The sequence below is a fragment of the Silene latifolia genome, chromosome 9, assembly GCF_048544455.1.
Source record: "Silene latifolia isolate original U9 population chromosome 9, ASM4854445v1, whole genome shotgun sequence".
Classification (NCBI taxonomy): domain Eukaryota; kingdom Viridiplantae; phylum Streptophyta; class Magnoliopsida; order Caryophyllales; family Caryophyllaceae; genus Silene; species Silene latifolia.
In genome coordinates, this window is record NC_133534.1 from 40,619,308 (window position 1) to 40,640,103 (window position 20,796).

General features: G+C 35.7%; 2 protein-coding genes across 4 annotated transcripts; one reads left to right on the forward strand and one right to left on the reverse strand.

Moving 5' to 3' along the window:
• The first annotated feature begins 1,272 nt into the window (after window positions 1-1,272).
• On the forward strand, window positions 1,273-17,292 carry LOC141599638 (uncharacterized). 3 transcript variants are annotated; one of them, XR_012523881.1, is made up of 10 exons: window positions 1,273-1,662; window positions 2,479-2,580; window positions 2,687-2,849; window positions 2,934-3,113; window positions 8,942-9,076; window positions 9,660-9,742; window positions 10,070-10,188; window positions 10,280-10,378; window positions 15,539-15,691; window positions 16,960-17,292. XR_012523881.1 is itself a non-coding variant. In XM_074419715.1 (9 exons), exons 1-8 carry the CDS (start codon window positions 1,400-1,402, stop codon window positions 10,361-10,363), a joined length of 1,104 nt encoding a protein of 367 aa, XP_074275816.1. In that variant the 5' UTR covers window positions 1,273-1,399; the 3' UTR covers window positions 10,364-10,378; window positions 16,960-17,292. The 3 variants fall into 3 exon arrangements, 1 of the variants encoding a protein (XP_074275816.1); XR_012523880.1 differs by having other exon boundaries at window positions 10,095-10,188; XM_074419715.1 differs by lacking the exon at window positions 15,539-15,691 and having other exon boundaries at window positions 10,095-10,188.
• On the reverse strand, window positions 13,069-18,981 carry LOC141599637 (oligopeptide transporter 4-like). Its single transcript, XM_074419714.1, has 6 exons — window positions 18,353-18,981; window positions 18,174-18,271; window positions 15,918-16,490; window positions 15,522-15,774; window positions 14,471-14,653; window positions 13,069-13,980 (listed from the first exon to the last, which is right to left on the reverse strand). The coding sequence occupies exons 1-6, from the start codon at window positions 18,887-18,889 to the stop codon at window positions 13,366-13,368; spliced, it is 2,259 nt and encodes a 752-aa protein (XP_074275815.1). The 5' UTR covers window positions 18,890-18,981; the 3' UTR covers window positions 13,069-13,365.
• Window positions 18,982-20,796: the final 1,815 nt, after the last annotated feature.

A 20,796-nucleotide genomic window follows, 5' to 3' on the forward strand; every position in this document is an offset into this window, starting at 1 on the left:
TGGTGAATGCATGTATATTAGATAGTATTTTATTTAAGATTTAACAAAATATACAAATAGGTCGCGATTAGTACAATAAAACCGTTTTTGCTCACCCCACGAAAATAGAGGAACATATATGTGGATGGTCAAACCGTTCAAGTGAGTAGGCAAAGAACTAGGGATGTCAATGGGGCGGAGCAGGGCGGGTGCGGAGGAGGGGTAACCCGCACCCGCGAACTATAATGCGTACCCACACCCGCCCCACGACCCGCGACGGTTGAACTTTTCAAACCCGTCCACGTCCCGTGGGGACCCGCCAAATTACCTATCTTCTCACAAAACAATTTTAAAAAATATAAATCTTGAATCTAAAACATACTAGTCTCGTACATCTTATACAAATAAGTTTCCGCAAAATAGTCTAACATTCAATTAACTAGTAAACAAGTTATTCAAACCATGAAATAGTTTGAGGATTATGATTTCTTTTTCTCTGGGGTTTAGGTTGTTGGGTATTTGGGTTATAGATTGTTGGGTATTTGGGTGGGTAAAAACTAAGAAGTAGATGTAATTTGTCCAGGTTTATGAAAAAACGGTTTAAGCTTTTTATCTAAGTTAAATTTTATTTTTATTTTTATATAGTACAAATTTGTTGGGTATTTGGGTGGGTAAGAACTAAGTAGATGAAATTTGTCTAGGTTTATGAAAAAAAGGTTTAGGCTTTTTATCTAAGTTATAAATTTTATTTTTATTTTTATATTGTACAAATTTGTCTAGGTTTACGAGTAAGACGGGTACAAGCGGAGCAGGGACATGCGGGGCGGGCGGGGTGAGTGTGGGGCGGGTCTCATGTGATACCCGCACCTAGACCTGACAAAAGCAACCCGACCCGATTGACCCGACCCGAAAAAGCTGACTCGAGACCCGAACTACATCACCCGAATGTGACCCGAAAACCCGAATTGACCCGACCCGACCCGAACATGACCCGAGCTTTCTTGACCCGAACTGGCCTGACCCGAAAATGACCCGATCCGAAACCACCAAACACGAAAATGACCCGACAAAATATAACTCTAATTGAACCGAAAAGACTTGAAATGACAATTTTTCTATAATTCATTGACCCGAAAATGACCCGTCCCGAAACAACCCAACCCGCTTGATCCGAAACTGACCCGACCAACAAACCCGAATTAACCCGAAATCAATGAGAAACCCGAATTGACCCGACCCAAATCCGACCTATTGACCCGTTTTACCAGGTCTATGGCCACGACCCATCAAATCATTACCCACCCCACCACACTCCCCGTCCCAAGTGGGGCGGGTGCGGGGCGACCCGCCAAAACCACCCCACTGACATCTCTACAAAGAACAAAGAGTAATCCCCGACACCTCACTTCGGACTGCACCAATGCTATTCTCTATCCTCCGCCACCACTATCGCCGCCTATTACCGCCGTTATTGCCGCCATTTACATCTCACATACGTTGTCTACGATCAGACGCAACCCTAGAAGCCATCGCTAAAGCCGCCGAGGTTAACACGCCGGTGATGGTGTTGTACAATTACCCCTCTTTTTCCGGCGCATTTTCCGCCTTGTTCGCTCATTTATATCACTCTTGTCTTGGTATTCCTTGCCTCATTCTGCCTTTCTCTTCAATTGTTCCTTTCAGGTGTCTTTTTTTCTCTTCCTTTTCTTGCGTAATTTTGTGTTTTTTTGGTTTGTTTATGTGTTTCGCATTTTGTTTTGTTAGATTATATTGAGGAGGTTCTCCGTCTGATTGATTCACTAGCGCCTTCGGTATTCGATATTGTATGCATGAATTTAGAATTCGTTACTGAATGTGAATAATTGCATACTGTTAAATTTTCAAGTCGGAGGGAGTATTTGTTTAGGCAATGCACTAGCACCTCTGATATTTAAGTGATTTGTGTGTTTGATTGATGGACCGTAGCTTGGCATTTGACGCCAATTATATCGGAGTTGTAATGAATGGATACAAAAATCTGTCTGTATTGGCGTTTACCTTTTAAGTTTCACTTTTCACCGTTATCATTGAATTATGTCCGGTTGAATGTCTTTGGAATTGTAAATTATAGTGTTTTTGGGTTTGTTAGCCTATAATCACCTACTTTAGATGAGGTGAGGGGGTTGAGCCTTTACAAGTCGATTACATAGAAGGATAAAAAGATGGGCATTTTTTGAGAAAAGAAGCGTACGGGGTGGGGGCGAGAGTCGTTTTAATCTAGGCCATATAACCTAAAGCCAAAAGAGCAATGAATCATTGCGTCCGAAGGAATGGGCGCGTTCATCACACTTTGGCATGTTATCTTAATTTAAAAGGTATATGTGGCCTCGAATTTGAAAGGGTGAAGGTAAGCATAGGGTTTTCTCAAGTCCTGCAAGTAACTTTAATAGTCGGCAGAGGGAAAATGGAAAATTGCTTGTAATCTGAACACGTATGATGGTTTTTGACTCCCAATTACAGGGTTGATGATGTGTGTTTCGAAGGTCTTAAGACATGTTATTTTCTCGATTTCATTGGTCCCGAAGGATTTGCAGGAGAGCTCTCGAGGAAGACGGCGTGCGAGTAAGCCTATGAATCCTTTTTGACTGAGCTATTCAGTTATGGAATTTTTTATTTTATTTTATTTTATTTTTCACGGTGAACTTAGCTAGTTACTTTATTGTGCTAGGGTTATTTGTTTCGACCATCGGAAATCGACACTGAAAAAGATCCCTTCTCCTAAAGATGCCATAAACCTCACATTTCATGTTGATACAGAGAAGAGTAGCTCTAGGGCTGCGTATGAATATTTTTCAAGCAAGGTTGATTGTTTGAGTTCAAGGGAAGATAAAGTTAGTGATTCTAATCCTTTGGACTCATGTAGCGTATTTTCAAACCCGATTGCAGGGAAAATCACATCCTTTCTCCTGATTCAGGTTGTTGCTGATAATCTTCTGAAGTCAAATGGTCAACTTTGCATAGAGGTACTGTTGAAGTATCTTGAAGACGGAGATCTACGCCAATGGAAACTGCCTGACATCCGGGCTTTTACCATTGGTATCTCAGAATGGAGGTCCAAAATGAACTGCATCACTAATCCCCATATGTATGACCAGGTTTGTGTCACAAACTCACAATGTTTGTTTCTTGTTCATGGTTTGTTATACGGAGTATAACATTATTACTTTATTCTTGCTCCTGGAGTCCTGGTTGTGTGACTGTTTACACAAACTTGCTTAGGAAGATAACATTCTGTCTCATTTTCTGCATGTCTGGGGATAGGTCCTGTGTTTTGATTGATATTGAGATGTTTCTTATGGAGGCTTGGTAAATTCACATCATATAACCATGTGCTCTACTCTATTCCACATTGACAAGAGAAACATTATTTCACATATAAAATAGAGTTTTATCCCGAAAGATGGGTTAGAAAGTGAGATAAAGCACCTCAGATACCTTATCATTAAAATAAGTCTTACTTCTCATTAAAAATTTCCTAGTTTGTTCCTATCTCTTAGGGTGATTTTGTAATGCTACTCAAATCCCCTATTTACTAAAAGAATAGGTGAAGCTCTCATTTTTCCCGCCTAAACCATATTTCCAAAAATAAAGCGTAATATTTTTATCATATATTATAGGTATGGAAGGTGATTATGGCACAATCTTTTAATAAATTTAATATTTGAAACATTCTACTCCCTCCCATCCACTCTTTTCTTCCTCTTTTAGGTGGGCACGGAGATTAAGGGTGGGGAGTATAATATTGATAAAGATATGAGTGGGGTTTGGTAATTGGAGAGAGGTATGAATAATTATGATTAAATATTAATAAAGGAGATGGGTGAGATTTGGTTATTGGAGAGATGTAGGAATAATTAGAATTAAATATTAATAAAGGATATGGTGGGGTTTGATGAGTGGAGAGAGGTAGGAGTATAATATTAATAAAAACTTTCTCAAAAAGGAAAGGGTAAGAAAACCTGAATAATCCGTTTTAGGAAATAGGGAAGAAAAGAGTGGATGGGAGGGAGTATATATTTCACATTCTACATAAATTTATCTCCATGATTATATGATAAAAAAACTGTATACGTTTTTTGTTAAAATAATTGTATGATGAAAATTCATTGACTTTTATTGATAAGAAGTTGAACAAAAAATAATAGTAAAAATATTCTAAAAATAACATCATTAATTTCTCGGTAAAAAGAAAACTTTCATTAAAATACTCATTTCATGACTTTTTACAATTTTAATTTTTATTGCTCAAATCAAAATAAAGTGATGAGAAACATAAAAAATAAGTGAATTGTCAATTTAAATTCCATAAATAATACGGAGTACACTAAAAAGTAAAATTTTATAAATACCGTGCATATATTGTACGGGAGCTAAACTAGTCTATATATTCTATATATATTTATAAAAGAGGCTTTTTACGAGCGATTTTAGAGCGTCCACATCATCAAAAATTATTTTAGGAAAATATCATAAATAATATTTTTTTATGTAAAAAATAAAATGGAGAATCTTTAAATTATTATAAAATATATATATTTCCTAAATTATATTCAAGTGATATTTCCAATTTTTATAGAAAAACTTTTCCATTTCATTTGACAACAAAGTACTGTTAAAAAAATTATGAAAATAATATAACTAGATTCGTGATAAAAAATGCTATTATTAGAGTATAAATTTTATATCATTTGCACAGACTAAAGATAGTGTACCTCTTAGTTCTTAATACATTATATGTCCCACATTGAAAAATAATGTATGTGTGGAGAATATATTACGTATAAATAATAGAATTGTCCCACATCGAAAGATTAACAAAGTGGGTCAATTCTATGATTATAAATAGGAGACATCCTTGAAACTTAGGTATTAACCTAAAATGTTTTAGTTTCTTAAGTATTGTCTTAAAGAGCTCTTAAAATTTTGTATCATATCTCCACAATATGATATAAAAAATAAAGTGGATATTGTTTAATTATTATAGTATATATTTCCTATATTATATATCCAAGTCATGTTTATATAAAAACATTTTACATTTCATTTGATAAAAAACTATCGTAAAAAAATTATATAATTAGATTTGGGATAAAAAAAATGAAATTATTAGAGTATGAATTTCATATCATTTGCACACAAAAAAAGAAAAAAAAAGTACGATTATTAATAGACAGTATAGGATGTCGAACTAGGTGAGAAAAAGAAGACGTGCTTATTAGTATGTTATATGTCCCGCATTGAAAATAATGTAAGTGTGATGAACATACTACGAATAAATAGTAGAATCGTCCCACATCGGAAAATTACCATAAGGTGGGGTCGTCCAATTATAAATTATAGAATTATCCCATATCGAAAGATTAACATAAAGTGTGATGATCCTATGATTATATATGTGAGTCATCCTTTGAACTTAAATATCAACCAAAAATCTTTTGAGTCTCTTAAGTATTGTCTTAAAAAGCCCTTATATGTTACATTTGTTGTGCTCTAACAGTTAAATTGATACAAGTGACCTTGATTTTCTTGATTCAATTATCCAATTATATTATACTTTAATCTAACAATCGAACATTAATACAAGTGACCTTGATTTTCTTGATTCAATTATCCAATTATATTATACTTTAATCTAACAATCGAACACCGATACAAGTGACCTTGATAAGACTAACTAACAAATGTAACAATAAGTATGCATGATCTCCATAATTAATAAGTCTTAAAAGCGGTTAATATTGATTAATTCAATTTAATGAGAATGAGAATATAAAAAATGAGTTAGGTATGATTTCATTACAATGGGACCAACTCACTGTATATTAGTCAAACAATTAAGCGGACAACAGTTGAAGAAATCCAAGTATAGCAAAGAGCTCAAGGTTCAGCTAGCATATTAGCTCTAGGAACCGCCAACACACTCATAATAAAATGCTACAAAAACATTTTCCTAAAAAATCCATAGGCCATAACAGCTTATGTAGTCTTAATAACAAATTTATTTGTATTTTATTATCCATGAATTGAATTTTTATTTAAGACGGAATTATCCGTCTTCAACTTTTTTTTGTTTAAATATGTACTTAAATTAAAAGACTTGCAAACAGAGTTCGTACATCAGTTAAGGGGGGAAAATCCAAAGAACAAAATGTTATTAAATCGAGTTGGATGTCGAACTAGGTGCAAAACAGATGACATACTTCTTAGTATGTTATATGTCACACATTGTAAAATAATAAGATATGGTGAACATACTACGTATAAATAGTAAAATTGTCCCACATCGGAAAATTAATATAAGGTGTGGTCATCCTATTATAAATAGCAGAATTGTCTCACATCGAAAGATTAACATAAGGTGTGCTGATCCTATTATTATAAATAGTAGAATTGTCTCACATAGAAAGATTAACATAATGTGGAGTGAACCAATGATAGGAGTGAACCAATGATTTATAAATATGAGTAATCCTTGGAACTTAAATATCAACCCAAAATCTTTTGAGTCTCTTAAATATTGTCTTAGATAACTCTTATAAAGTTTGTATTATTACCTCCACAATATTGAAATTTATTTGTATTATACTTTTGATTTTGGTGGTTTCACAATTATATAATTATATATTGTTATATCATCTCCTTTTCTACTCAAATTTAGTAGTTTAGCAATAAGTTATTTATTTTTATAATTTTAAGCAGAATTTTTAAATAACGAACATACATCAGTAGTATTCTTATTATATAAGAGACTTTAAAAGTAACATTACATAATGTTAATTTTTCATGTTTTAACATTTTTTTACATCTAGAGAGTCCAACCCTTAAAAACTACTTAAAATTTATAAGAAAAAAATGTTAATTTTATACGTAAGAAAAACTTTGGACTTTAGATAAGATTAGTTTGTTAGCAATAAGATAAAATTACACAAATGTTAACTATATACGTGCGAACAACTTTAGACTCTAGATAAGATTAGTTTGTTAGTATTTGCTCATTATTAATCGGATTGGATGTTGAACGTACGAATATTAACATATACTCCCTTCTATTCACTATTTTTTTCCCTATTTCCTTAAACAGATTATTCAGGTTCCCCTTTCTTATTTTGGAAACTTTTACTCTTATTTTATTCATTCCTCTCTCATATCACCAAACCCCACCTAACTTTTACTCTTATTTTATTCATCCCTCTCTTCTATCATTCCTCTCTTCAATTCACAAACCCCACCATCTTCCTTTATTCATTCTTTAATCATCTCCTAAAATCTTGTGTCCACATCAAAGGGGAAGAAACCCTGACTAGGAGGGAGTAGTATTTGCTCATATTATTAAATATTAAATATAACTACTATTAGATATAATGAGTAGCAATTGTTCGTATTTCGGGATATGGGTTGGATGTCGAGCTAAATGTGAAAAAGATGGTGTATTTATTAGTATGTTATTTGTCCCACATTGAAAAATAATTGAGGTGTTGTGAATATACTATATATAAATAGTAGATTTGTCCCACATTGAAAGATTATCATGCATAAGGTAGGGTGATCTTATGATTATAAATAGAAGTCATCCTTGAAACTTGGGAATCAACCCAAAATCTTTTGAGTCACTTAACTATTGTGAAAGTGAGCTATTAAGAGTTTTTCTTATTAACGGATAAAATTAAAATTTAACAAACTATAATTTTGTTCTGATCACTAAATTGTATGTTTGCTTATAGTGGGCAAAAACATATACGAGTTTATTTTTTACGCCTTTACGGTGGAATGATAACAATAAGATCATGGGAGTATACTTTACATGTGCTTTGTGAAAGAAAGAACATAAAAATGAACTCTATGTATCAGTAATTAGAAGATTAATTATTTTTATTATGTAAGACGGTCTTATTAATTGAACAAAAAAATTTGAAATGACTAACTGATAAGAATTACATGTGTAAGTAAATTGTCCATATTTGAAGGGTAGGTATATGGTTCAAACAAAATATATACTACCTCTGTCGCAGTCAATATTTTACATTTACTTTATTCTCCCTACCAAAATATAGCAAATGTAAACTATTCATTAATTTCACACCTGTCTTTGTATTAATCATAAGGGTTATCAAAGCGCCCCCATGGGCTTACACTTATGATGATTAGTACTTAATAAATTTTGTTAGAATTTGAGATAACAATGCTTTAGAGACTACTTAATGCTTAAAATCAAGTACTTATCAAGAGACCATAAGGGATTAGGATATTTCATTTTTTTTATAATTATGTGACACCCGGATTTGAACTTCGAAACACTTATCTTTATATTAATCATAGGGGCTATCAAAGCGCCCCGATTGGCTTCCACTTATGATGATTAGTATTTAATAAATTTTCTAGAATTCGAGAGAACAAATCTTTAGAGGCTACTTAATGCTTAGAATCAAGTACGTATCAAGAGACCATAAGGGATTAGGATATTTCATTTTTTTTAGAATTATGTGACACCAAGATTTGAACTTCGAAACGCCTATTCGATAATGTTCTATAACTTAGTTTTAAAATAATCAAGGGTTACCGTACGAAGTACGGGCTTTCAAACTAGTATAATACTAAACTTATAAAAGCCGTCAATAATTTCTGGACAAACTGTAAAAGAAAGGTGACGTTCTTTAGAGGACGAAGTGAGTAAAGCAAAATAACTTGATAAAATGTTAGAGCCTCATATATTGCAAAATACCTTGGTCGATGCATAGAGGTGATTTTCAATATGCGTCTTCTGGAAAGTCATGTAGTGTTTTCAACGTAAGAGTAAGGTAAGATGTACTTATCATGTCGTAGGTGGGAGCCTTTAAAGTATAGCGATGTAATGTTGTTGTGGGCTGAAGTTATATACAATTATACATAATGCTTTTGTAAAAATCTGGTGACCCTTGTGTGGCAGCTACTAGGATTGAAAGCTGAGGAACTAATAGCCATGGGTCGTGCTAACATGTCAACACAAAAGGATACCGTACAAGAGTTCGTGGAAAAAGGATTTAAGCTCCGACTAGGTCGAGGTTTCTACGGGGAGTGTCTCGTAAGTTCTCAACAGCTCTGAGTCTTTTGATTATTAACATCGGATTTCCAAGTACATAGCACTATATATAGCTATACTTCAGCTTTCGATTTATGGGGATGTTTAAAGAAACTACTCCCTCCTATCCACTCTTTTCTTCCCTATTTCCTAAAACGGATTATTCAGGTTTTCTTCCTCTTTCCTTTTTGAGAAAGTTTTTATTAATATTATACTCTTACCTCTTTCCACTCATCAAACCCCACTATATACTTTATTAATATTTAATTCTAATTATTCCTACCTCTCTCCAATAACCAAACCCCACCCATCTCCTTTATTAATATTTAATCATAATTATTCATACCTCTCTCTAATTACCAAACCCCACTCATATATTTATCAATATTATACTCCCCACCCTTAATCTCCGTGCCCACTTCAAAGGGGGAAAAAAGGATGGATAGGAGGGAGTATTATTTTCTCAACTTTTTTGCTAGCTTAAAAATTCACCATTATTTTTATAGGTCAAAGCTTCTGTTTCTATTGGCACAATGGCACTTCCATTTCATAGTTGCTCGTTTCTTTCTTTTTTTCACAATTACAGGGAGTTAGAGCTGATAGCCATCCGGATCTCAGTGATGAAATTGGTAAAGAACTTAGTTTGAAAAGTGCAGCAGCTGGTTTGAGGTAATTTTAGCCCTTGAACAAAGTGTCAGACCAGCAACTATAAATAAAAGAAGATTCTAGGATTTGGGTGACGTAGAAGTATATTTGAACATGTTTAAGCCTTAAAGTTGCCGCATCGATGGGCCCTGTTTGGCAGTAGCATGGAGATATTCTATTTTGCAGCTAATTACATCACAGTGCTCTGAGTATTGTGATTGCATGAAAGATACACCATAAACTACTTCTGTCATGAATATATTATTTAGCTTTTGAATATTAAACTGTGCTCTGAACTGTAAATTTGGTAGATAAATCATCCCTTGTTGTGCTTGATCTCAAGCACTGCAGCCCTCTGTTACTTTGTTGTGTTCAGGCCAATTGGAGCTGTTGTGTTCATGCAACGGAGAAACCTGAAAATGTGTCTGAGAACTACTGATGGTGCTACAGACACCTCAGAAATTGCAAAGGTTGGGCAATATACATTGTTTATTATTTATTTTCTCTTCTGTTGAGATTAGTCTCCTTCTGTATTAATTTTTTGTCTATATTGTTCTGCAGGCATACGGTGGTGGTGGTTCACATAGTTCAAGCTCATTCATCATAAGAATGGATGAATATAACCAGTGGTGTTTGGCCAAATAATCAGATTAAATACTGGTACTCCATTTGTTTTAATACATATATTTGACCTGTGGTGTCTTGCCTTGGCATGAAACTGTTTTCCCCTATTTCTTACTACTTTTTTTCTTGCTGTGATACTCTAGTAATTTTGTGAAATGTAGTCTCCTTCTGTAGTAGTTTCTTGCCATCATTACCCCTCCTGCTTTTCCTCCAACAACAAAGCCTTAGTTCTCAAATAATTTGGAGTTGGTTAGCGTGATCCAAAGAAATTGTGCAAGTAAAAAAAGTAGATAGAAGGTTGAATAGAATGAGAGAAGAGACTGAAAGAAAAGGAATTAACAAAAAAAGTATTTCAACTTGTGAAGGTGATAAGTAGGGTGAGTTGATGGCCTTTCCTGGAAGAAGTTCAATTCTTTCTTGTTATAAATAAAAATTGTTGGTTCTCTACTACCATTTCATGAGAATTGGTGAAAGCTGACATAGTGACATGCAACCTCCTATTGGATTAGGGCACTTTAATCAGAATGAAGTAGGATGAGGTGATACCTAATCTGAAAGTTATTGTATCTGGTATGCTATCATTGGAATCTTGGACGACAAGTATTACTAAGAGTCATGGTGGAAAAGTGATCGAGACTCAAAAGCAGATTGATGGAAACTTTCTGGACAATGTCTGGGAGAACATTGGCTATGGGTTCTTAATATTAGATAGTTAAACTTTGAACACATCGTAGTATCATTGTGAATAGGGTTATTTGTGTGACAACAGTTTCCATGTTTCTTTCTCATTCTCTCCATTTTTTTCGGGAGTTTCTATGCTGTACACTGCCTGCCCCTCCCCTCTCGAATGTATCACACTCTCCAAATCATGCCCAAAGTTCTTTGACCATAGTTAGTTGTTTACATGGACGTAAAAAGGATCTACAATGTACCTCTTTGATGTCCAAACTTTTTTTTTTTACCATATACCCTTCTTTCCATAGCCTCCATTTTGACGTAATTTGACACATAATTCCTATCAATTTTAATCATCTCCTCTCTCTCTCTACAAAGTTGGAGAAGAAAAGGCAAAATTATAGGGATAGAGGAGAGAGATTAATGAGGTAAAAAATTAAGAGAAAGTGAAGTTTGGGAAAAAGATCAAGCAAATTAATGGAATATAAAAGAAAGGATGTTTATTTTCGTAGTACGCTTTTTACTCATCGCAGTACGTCTTTTCCCATTCTACCCCTTTCATTTCTTCTCCTCTCAATTCCCCATCTCCCCATCTCCTCACCATTTTACCATCTCCCCACGATCTGTTGTTGCCCCAACCACCACCGCCAGCCTCCACCCACCCATTATCACTGCGGACTTCGGCTACTTTCTTCTGTGACTATTGTCTATGGTGTAGCATGTACTACATCAAAATAATTAAAAGGGGCAGCCCGGTGCACGATGGCGTCCCCGCTAGGCGAGGGTCTGGGAAGGGTCCCACCACAAGGGTGTAATTGGGGCAAGCCTTCCCTTGCCATTTTGGCAAGAGGCCGCTCCAAGGACTTGAACCCGTGCGGTCACAAAGCAACACCTTAACCGGTGCGCCAAGGCTCCCCTTCGTACTACATCAAAATAATTAAAGAAAAAAAAAAGCAAGCACAATGTACTGCATGATTCATCGACAAACACCATCCCACAATGTACTGCATGACATAATGACATTAATACTTTGTGCTACACCATTAGCCACCATCGGCAATTGCCGGCAACATCCATCAGTCATTATATCATCCTTTATAATTACCCCACAAACACCCGTGTTCCGATTTGCCGCCTTCCTGCTCGCCGCTCCTCCCCGCGCCGCCCTTCGTCTGCGCTCCCTTCCCTTGCCGTCTTCCACCGTGTCGCCGCCTACTACCACCCAAAACCAACTTCCATAAAATAATACTTTGTAATTAACCACAATCCCTAAATTGAACAGAAACTTCTAAAAACATGAAAAAAGCTTTAATTTGATCATAATCATGTAATTAACAAATTTAATACTCCCTCCTATTTACTCATTTCTTCCCCCTTCTATTTTGCACAAAAATTAAGAAAATGATTTTGGACCACACAAAACACTCTATTCCACTCTACTCCATATGTAATTAAAATTGGACCACACAAAAACTACCAAAAAAGAAAAGAGGGAAGAAAACCCGACTTACCTAAAAAGGAATGAGGGAGGAAATGAATGAATAGGAGGGAGTATTACTTTACATTCAATTGTCATCCATAATTGATGAAATTTGATTAATCTAAAAGGTTTCATGGCTAGCAATGGAGAAAACTAACGTTTTAGAGTTTTTTAAGTCAAGGGTATCAAATGGAAAATATTTCGCAAAATGTACTAAAATGAGTAAAAAACGTACTGCGAAAATAAATTACGAAAAGAAAATATAAATGGAGTAATGCAAACTAAAGGAATAAAGAAGACAAAATGAAATTTGGTCTTGAATTGAATTTTAGTGACAAAAGTGGTACATCATAGAAAAATTTCTATGTTCGCGGTAACAATTAACGAAAGAGTCAACTTTATGTAACTTAGAACACGGTTTGGATTTAAGTAACAAAATTCGGAGGAGAGGAGGGGGGGGGGGTGGTATGATATTTTTAAAAGGGAGGGGTACAATATAGAAAAGCGAAATCTTAAGGGTAGACCATTAATCCCAGATACCACTTTGATCACAGTAGTGTTATGGAATGGATAGAGTGAACACAGACACCTTCACTGAACTTAGCAGTTATTATAGAATTTGTACATCACAGAAGTCAAAGAAAAAAAAGCTAAGGGGAAGTACTCTTGGCTTTTCTATGCTCATTAGGCAATAAACGTACAAGCATCTTTTTTATTTGACCATTGTTTTGCAGCTAAATTTTGAAAATGGGATTTAAATACTATAAACTGCAATCTGGTTTGTCCCACGTGTTCTCTTGTCTTGAAGTATTAGGAAACTCACACTACTATGTTCTAGCAAACTAAAGCCATATACACTATACACAAATTAGTGGACAGGGCACCCATCAACTATTACGCCTTTGGCTGTTGGACAACTTGCGAGATCACAGTGCTCGCCATTAGTACCCCACCAGATCAAGTTTTTATTCTCCACACCCAGTGAAAAGTATATCATAACTGCCATGAAAGCAACCCCGGCATCTAAAGCTGCAGAAAGAATGTAATTATACCTTTGCCACCATTGCTTTCGGTAACGGAAGACAAACAAGTTGAAAATTGTTCCAACTATTATCCATGCATTGTAGTTTACAGTAGTCGCTGGTGGCATACTAGCTGTGGCACCGAGAAGTACAGGGAGGTTTATTAATGGAATCCATGATTTCTTAGGAAATGCCTTGTGGGCGAACCAAACTAATAAGGGTCCTACTGCACCTCCCAGGAAAAACCAGTTCATGGCTTTGTAAGTTCCTAGATTTCCGAAAATCCTTTTGGGACCAACCAGGCCCCATATCACCGAGGCATCAAAGAACACACGATCACCGGGGCAAGTCCATGGACTGTTAGGTGGAAGCAGGCTATCATCACATATATTGTGAATTGATTCAAGCAGCCACCATGCCACTGCTATGTTGATTGTACCAGCTAGAATGGTTCCTATGAACTGAAAATCATGGAAAAGGATCGCAAGAGTCAGAAGTGGCTTTATTAGTTAAGGAAGCTTGGATTTAAAATGGATCTAGAATAACTTGTTTCATCTTTCAATAACTTGATTTTATGATTTTATGAAGCACTTATTACCCCAGACCCCCTGTGCCTAATGTGAAGTAGTAGTCATTCAATGCAATTTGTCACCGTAAGGAACTACTGATTTGTAAGATCCTTTATCCCCCCCCCCCCCCCTCCCGCGCCCACCCACACACACACACACACTGTAATGCACTGTAATGTTGTTGTTACTGTTGTCATTTATTCAGGTGTGTGATCCCTGTCTGTGCAGTTTGCAGTTGTGGGAGTATTTGTGTTTAGATTGGATCCTGTTTATAAAATTATGATTTTGTTGCATATTTTTTCTAGTGGCTACAATCTACATGTAGATGGATGCAGTGCTATATAAATCAAAGTTCAGATGAATTTTATGTTGGGAGTCATACCTGAACCAAAAACATTGAACGCGGTGGAATTTTCATGTAGTGACCTAGCTTAAAATCACTGAGGAAAGAAACAGCTTGTGCCATGCTCATATAACCATATACTTTGAAGCAAACATTGGCTATTGGTCGTCCTGGTAGTATGATACCCATGACATACTCTGTTATGATGTTCAAGCCTGGTGTCTGCATTTGAAGTGTAAAAGATGAGTGATGAAGGCAGGTTATATTATCGATTATACAAAATATGCTATTGTAATACTTAATATTTCCTTACTGAGAAATACATTCTCCAAATTCAAAAAAGCTCTATGTTTTAAGGTCTACAGGAAGGATGTCTGTCTCTCTACCCTCTTTCTCCTTGACGAATACAGAGTACTAAATTCAGTAAATAGGATTCTCGTGGTACAATCTTTATCTTCCTCCCATCCCTAATCCTAACATATACTATCCACAGTTCACATCTGTCTGATTGATTTTCTTAATGTGAAATAAGAGTCCCAGGACCTACATCATGTTCTGTTTTCTAGTCTGATTAGAATCCACAATTTTTTTTAATGGTATTTCTTGGTCTCTATGTTTCATATCCGATACTATAAGGTAAAGTGGTCACATCTGCCCCCACCCATTTCCAGTTCAACAAGCCAACTCATGTCTGGTCAAGGCGTCAAATCTGGATCTAGGAGATTAAAGTCCCCCACTCCCTCTATGACAAGTATGGCTAAAGGCCCCTTTGCATCCCAACCCGAACACCACTGGTCCACTACACAACTTTTGGAAACTTAAAGGGAACTGGGAGAAACCCTAGGCTCCAAATTGTAATCTTTATAATAACTGTCATGACTCGTGAGTCATGACAGCCCCTTTTGATTTCTCAAACTTTGAAATTATTGAGTTTCTTGGCTGTTTTCTTATTCGTGAGGTTAAGGTAAATATATGTTCCATCGATATGGACTTAATAGATGAAACATGACTCTGGTCAAGTCTGGACATAACTGATTTATGCAAGATGCAAAGAGTGAAGACTATTCTCAATGTGAATGGCTCTGTTTACCTGGTTTGTTGTGGCAGTTATGATACTTATCGGAAGAGTGAAAATGAAAGCCATGGCACAAGCAAAGAGGAGTGCCCACCAAGGAATTTGTACTTGTTCTTTCAAGAAGATGGATAGCAAAAAAGAAATTGCTATAGCCACTGCAAGCAGTAGGTAGAACCACCATGATGGTATGTCTTCATAGTTCCTCATGAGCCTGGTGTGAATATCCTCCTTTCCTTTGTATGATGCACGGAATCTTCCGTAGATCTCTCTGTTTAATTTATCATTTGTGTTACACATCAAAATTGGACATAATAGTGCCAGTATATCATGTTATAGAGAGTTACAACAATTGGGTCCAAAAATGGTTTAGAGTCCAAAGATGATGTGTAAAAACTCAAGTAGTAGTATTACCTTCCGTAGAATAAGCTCACATGAGTGAGAGTGGATGCTATGGTAGCAAATCCAAAGCCATAAGTCAGAGCAAAAAACATGCTCATGTGAATTTGTCCTTGCTTCTCGTACTCTGTTATATCTAGCTCGAAGTGGTTATTTACAATCCCCGTAATGTTGTAGATCTGACCGTGGGCTGTGAATAAGTGTGAGGAGAAAATGGGAAATGTTCGAGCGCTGTACAAGTCTAGTCCCCAGTAAGCTATGGGGATGAATATGTACATGATCAAAACATAGCCTACGCAAATATTTGCAATAGCAAAGAATGGGGTTATGAGAGGGCTGGATAAAAAGGAAGATACTGCCGACCAGTCCAATGTAATGGCTCCTAGGCCCAGGCCTTTCATGCCTGAGCCCAGTTGCTGCGCTGTGACCGATTTTGAAAATACCCAGCAGACCCATGATATGCTTGTAAGGGTTGGGAATAGGTATCCTGGTACCGCATACCAAACAAAGCTGCATACAAGTGCAATTAGAAAGAACTTTGCCCTTGATATACGCTGCTGTGACTTGTCATCCTTCTCATGCAAGGCCCTGCGTCAAACACAAATGAACATCAGGAAAATGAAAATTTGTTACTTATTCATGTTTTGAACCTACTACTCTGTACCTTTTCTACTAAACAGTAACATACCTTGAAAGTTTCGGGTACTTTTTGTGAACTGATGTGGGTTACTATGCTAATTTTATACAGTACTAGGTTCAGAATTGTTCTTAGTACATAAGAGGAAGTAGTCGGAGGAACTATAACATAAGTAAGAATAGCTCAACTCGACATAGTAGGTGAAGAAGATGCTAATTACTTGATTTCTATTGTTTTGTGCATATCTTATACTCCCTTCGTCCCAATCATTTATTTACCTTTTTTATTCTTTGTGAGGAGTATTTTAATCAAAGGTAAAGAAATGATTAGGACGTAGAGAGTATGTTACAGCTGATTCTCCTGAATTTGATCAATTATATTTTCAGTTTTATAGTCTCATAGTTGGCCCTTTTGCTTCAGATAAAAAAGGGACCTTCACACGTGAACACTATTGGAATCAAGATTCAAGAGCACAATCTCAGCTGTCCTCAATCAGGAGATTTGATAGCGGGTTAGAGGTTCTATTTCTTTCTCGTCCTAAGGTAAGCTCATACTGCCGCGTTACTGAAGCAACTATTGGTGGTGATCTAACTGTACTCAATTCTGCTAATATTCATCATTTGTATAGCTGCTACCATGTGTTGATTCACTTGATTAAGTGTCTATGTGTGCTGTTCTCTTGCATTTTTTTTAGGGTTGTTCAATGTTTACCAACAGAATTTTTCATAACGCGATTCTTGTTGAAAGATTAGTTGAAAACCTCTGTGTGTTTTAAACATGGGAGAGCGTTGCGTATATCTTACCCCCTACTTCATCATAGACGGACATTTTAAAATATTCGGTAATGCTATAATTGATTGGAATTGAGAATTTTCATTTCAATTATTCAAGAAAATATCAAGGACCACTTTTAGTTTGGCATAAGGAAGTGTTTTGAGAGTCAGTTGCCATCAGGGTGACTTATCTCTGTAATACTATTTGTTAATATTTGTCCCTTTTTTTAGACAAAGTCAAGATGATATTAATGCCTCAATTATATTTCTTGAGATGAGGAATCGTTTGGAGATAGATTTCAAGATCACCGCATTGCAGAATTATTTGGAATTTTGGATGAAATCGTTTCCCACCTACACCTTGAACCAATAAACTCAACCTTGTTGCAACACTTGCGACCTAGCAAAATTCTACTTAGGTGAAGTGGATAGCAATTCTCTTGTATTTTACGAAGTATTTCTCTTGATTTTATTTATAATAAGAAAATTCTCGGATGGATGCAATTTTAGTGGGGCCTATTGGTCCCTTCCTTGACAATTCTACTTAGGTAGTTAGGTGACCTATTGAGTTTTGTGAAGTCTCACTCTCGTAGTCTAAATCTTGTTATCTGTCATTGATGACCTTTATGTATAACATTATTAGAATCAATCCATTCTGCTTCAGACCGCTTTATTTCAGACTACAATAAGACATGATTAACGTAATTTTAACCACATGGGTGGTGGGATACCCCCATGTGCTTTTCCACTCACACCCTAAATGAGTTTTTTGTGAGAGGAAATGGTAGAGTCAAAATTAGCGAAGCAACAAAAGTTGAAAAGTTTAGTACTTGGGAGTAGTTCATAGTATATTTGACTTGCCTGAAGAGTGAAACTTGCACGAGAGTACTAGGCCACCACATATGAGCCGGCTCGACTACGTACTTCCTCATCAATCCTGCCCATCCATACCCCAATACCTGAAATACAGTACGTACGTACACCTTTAACAATTAGCAATAATATTCTCCTTGTAAGTTTTTTGTAAGACGGTCTTATACCTGAGTGGTGATAATCAGAAGCCAGCCAGCTAAAAACGAGATTTCTCGCTTATAGAAAGCCTTGATTATATTGACTATACCAACGGCATAGGCTGACCCATATCCAAAAGCACTCCCGGCATTAGCAAATATCGATATCAAGACATGCTCTTTGATATTAAACGGACCTGGGTTGAGTGAGAAAGTTTGAGACCCACACCCTGGAATTCGGAATTGGGTTGTTGGGAGGACAGCAGCCATGAAATGACCAATGGGTAGGGTGGCTACTTGGACAGAGATTTGAGTTATAATGAGTGGCTCTGTTCGGTAGGAAAAGAATTGGTTGAGAAATGAGAGTAGGGCACATGAGAGTAGTCCCATGAACCACATCCGGAAGGTCCATATGGGTAGGGACGGGTCATCGGTGTTGGTTACGGTTAGCCGGACTTGTTCTATTGGGGAGATATCGTCTTCATCGATACCCTTTTTAGGGGTCTCGGGGTCGAATTCATTGGTTTGGGTTTTCCCTTGGGAATGTTGGAGGTCTAAGGAACCCATGGAGTCGAAAAGGGGATGGAATGAGAAGAGTGAAAGTCCGTTTTCAAGGTAGTCAGTCTTTTATGTGGGGATTTTATAGTTGAGATGTAGTTGGACTTATTTGGGACGAGACAGCTATATAATGTTAATTAGAATAGTGAAATAGCAACTTATCTTCCAAAAGTTATGGGACATGAATCAAATAATGAATTATTGGAGGATTGAGGTGGTGGTGTAGCCATTTGTTATAGATACGCGACAGAATTACGAGGTTTTAGTCTAACAGTTAAGACGTAGGAACGTAGGAATTATGGTCAGTAGCTATAGTTTCGAATCCATCCTCCTCCTTCTGGTTCTCTTTTGTCAAAAAATATTACTCTGTATGAAGTTATCATTAAGCGAAGGTTATACAGATTTTCTTAATCTTGAGTAAAAAGTAGTGAAAAATCCATCTTTTCTGGAATTTACCACTTCTAGATGTGTGGAAATTTGAGTTAAACATGTTAATTGTCTTAGTAATGTTCCATTTTTTGAAAAGGGTGAGATATATTTATCACAGGAATTTGACAAATTATAGAATAAAATCGTTTTATAGCATTTTTATATAATGAAGGATTTGTCATGTACCATATAACGGTCTTACACAATCATTAGTGGAGAGATTTAACAAATTTGTTAAATGAAGTAATTCACGCGTACTGTACTTTATTGTGGAAATCTAGTTTGAAGATAAGAGATGAACGTAACTGGTTTCATGGGAAGTGTTAGAAAATCAGTATAGAATGGACAGTTGAAAAACAGCAAGTATCCTTTAAGACGGAACTATCCGTCTTAAGCTTAAGACGGGTCAAGTATATATCATTTATGTATATAAGAAAGTTTAAGAAAAAACAATATATTTGTCTTATATATATAAGTGGTATGATATTTGACCCGTTTTGAATTTAAGACGGGTAGTGCCGTCTTAAACGAGAATTTGTGGTTGACAAAGAATGATGTAATGCTAACTTGAGGTTGGCAATTGGTTCAAGAGTTAATCAGAGTGGGAAAAGGTTTAAACTATGACAGTATGACTGCATTTATTTGAGTGAAAGCATGACAGCTTCTGGAAATATATTATGGCTTTCAAATATATGCAAGTCTTCCTTAAGACGGCACTATCCGTCTTAAGGTTAAGATACGAGTTAAGAACATACCACTTATGTATATAACTGTAGGACTGAACAAAACCGGATATCCGATCCGGATTTAGAATCCGGATCGGATATCCTGCTTGATAATTCTAGGATTATTTTTTATCCAGATATCCGATATTCCGGTATACGAATATCAGGTTTTCAAAATCCGGTTTTGATCCTGTTTTAAAACAAAAAATATCGCAATGATGCCTTTTAGTGTTTCCGTTTGGCAATTTTCTTTCATAACTAAAAAAAATTGATCCATCAAGGAAATGATATCATCTCAACTGGAAATCAACTAATATTTTAGGGAAAGAAATTATAAAATCAAAGGAAAGAATGGAGAATGGCGAGATTAGAGAGGTGACTCATGCGAGATGAGAAATTATCTCGACTTTAATACATCAAATAAATACATTTAATAATTCATTTAACGACAAAGAAAGAGTGGTTTTTGACTTAGGTTTCCTAGTTTTTCCTTTTTTTTTTCTTTTTCTTATTTTTCTTTAAAGTGTATTAAATTTCAGATCGGACTCATATATCCGGTTTTAAATTTTTTCAATCTACATTCGATCCAGTTTATTCGGAAAAAACCGAATCAAATATCCAATTTAATAAAATCCAGAAATACGGAATTTTTAATTCGAAAAACAAATCAAAATCGGATAAAAAATTTCTCTCAGAATTTTTTTCTCAATCCTAACTCATATAGCTCAGTTAAACTGGCTAATCGAATCATTGATTCCCTTA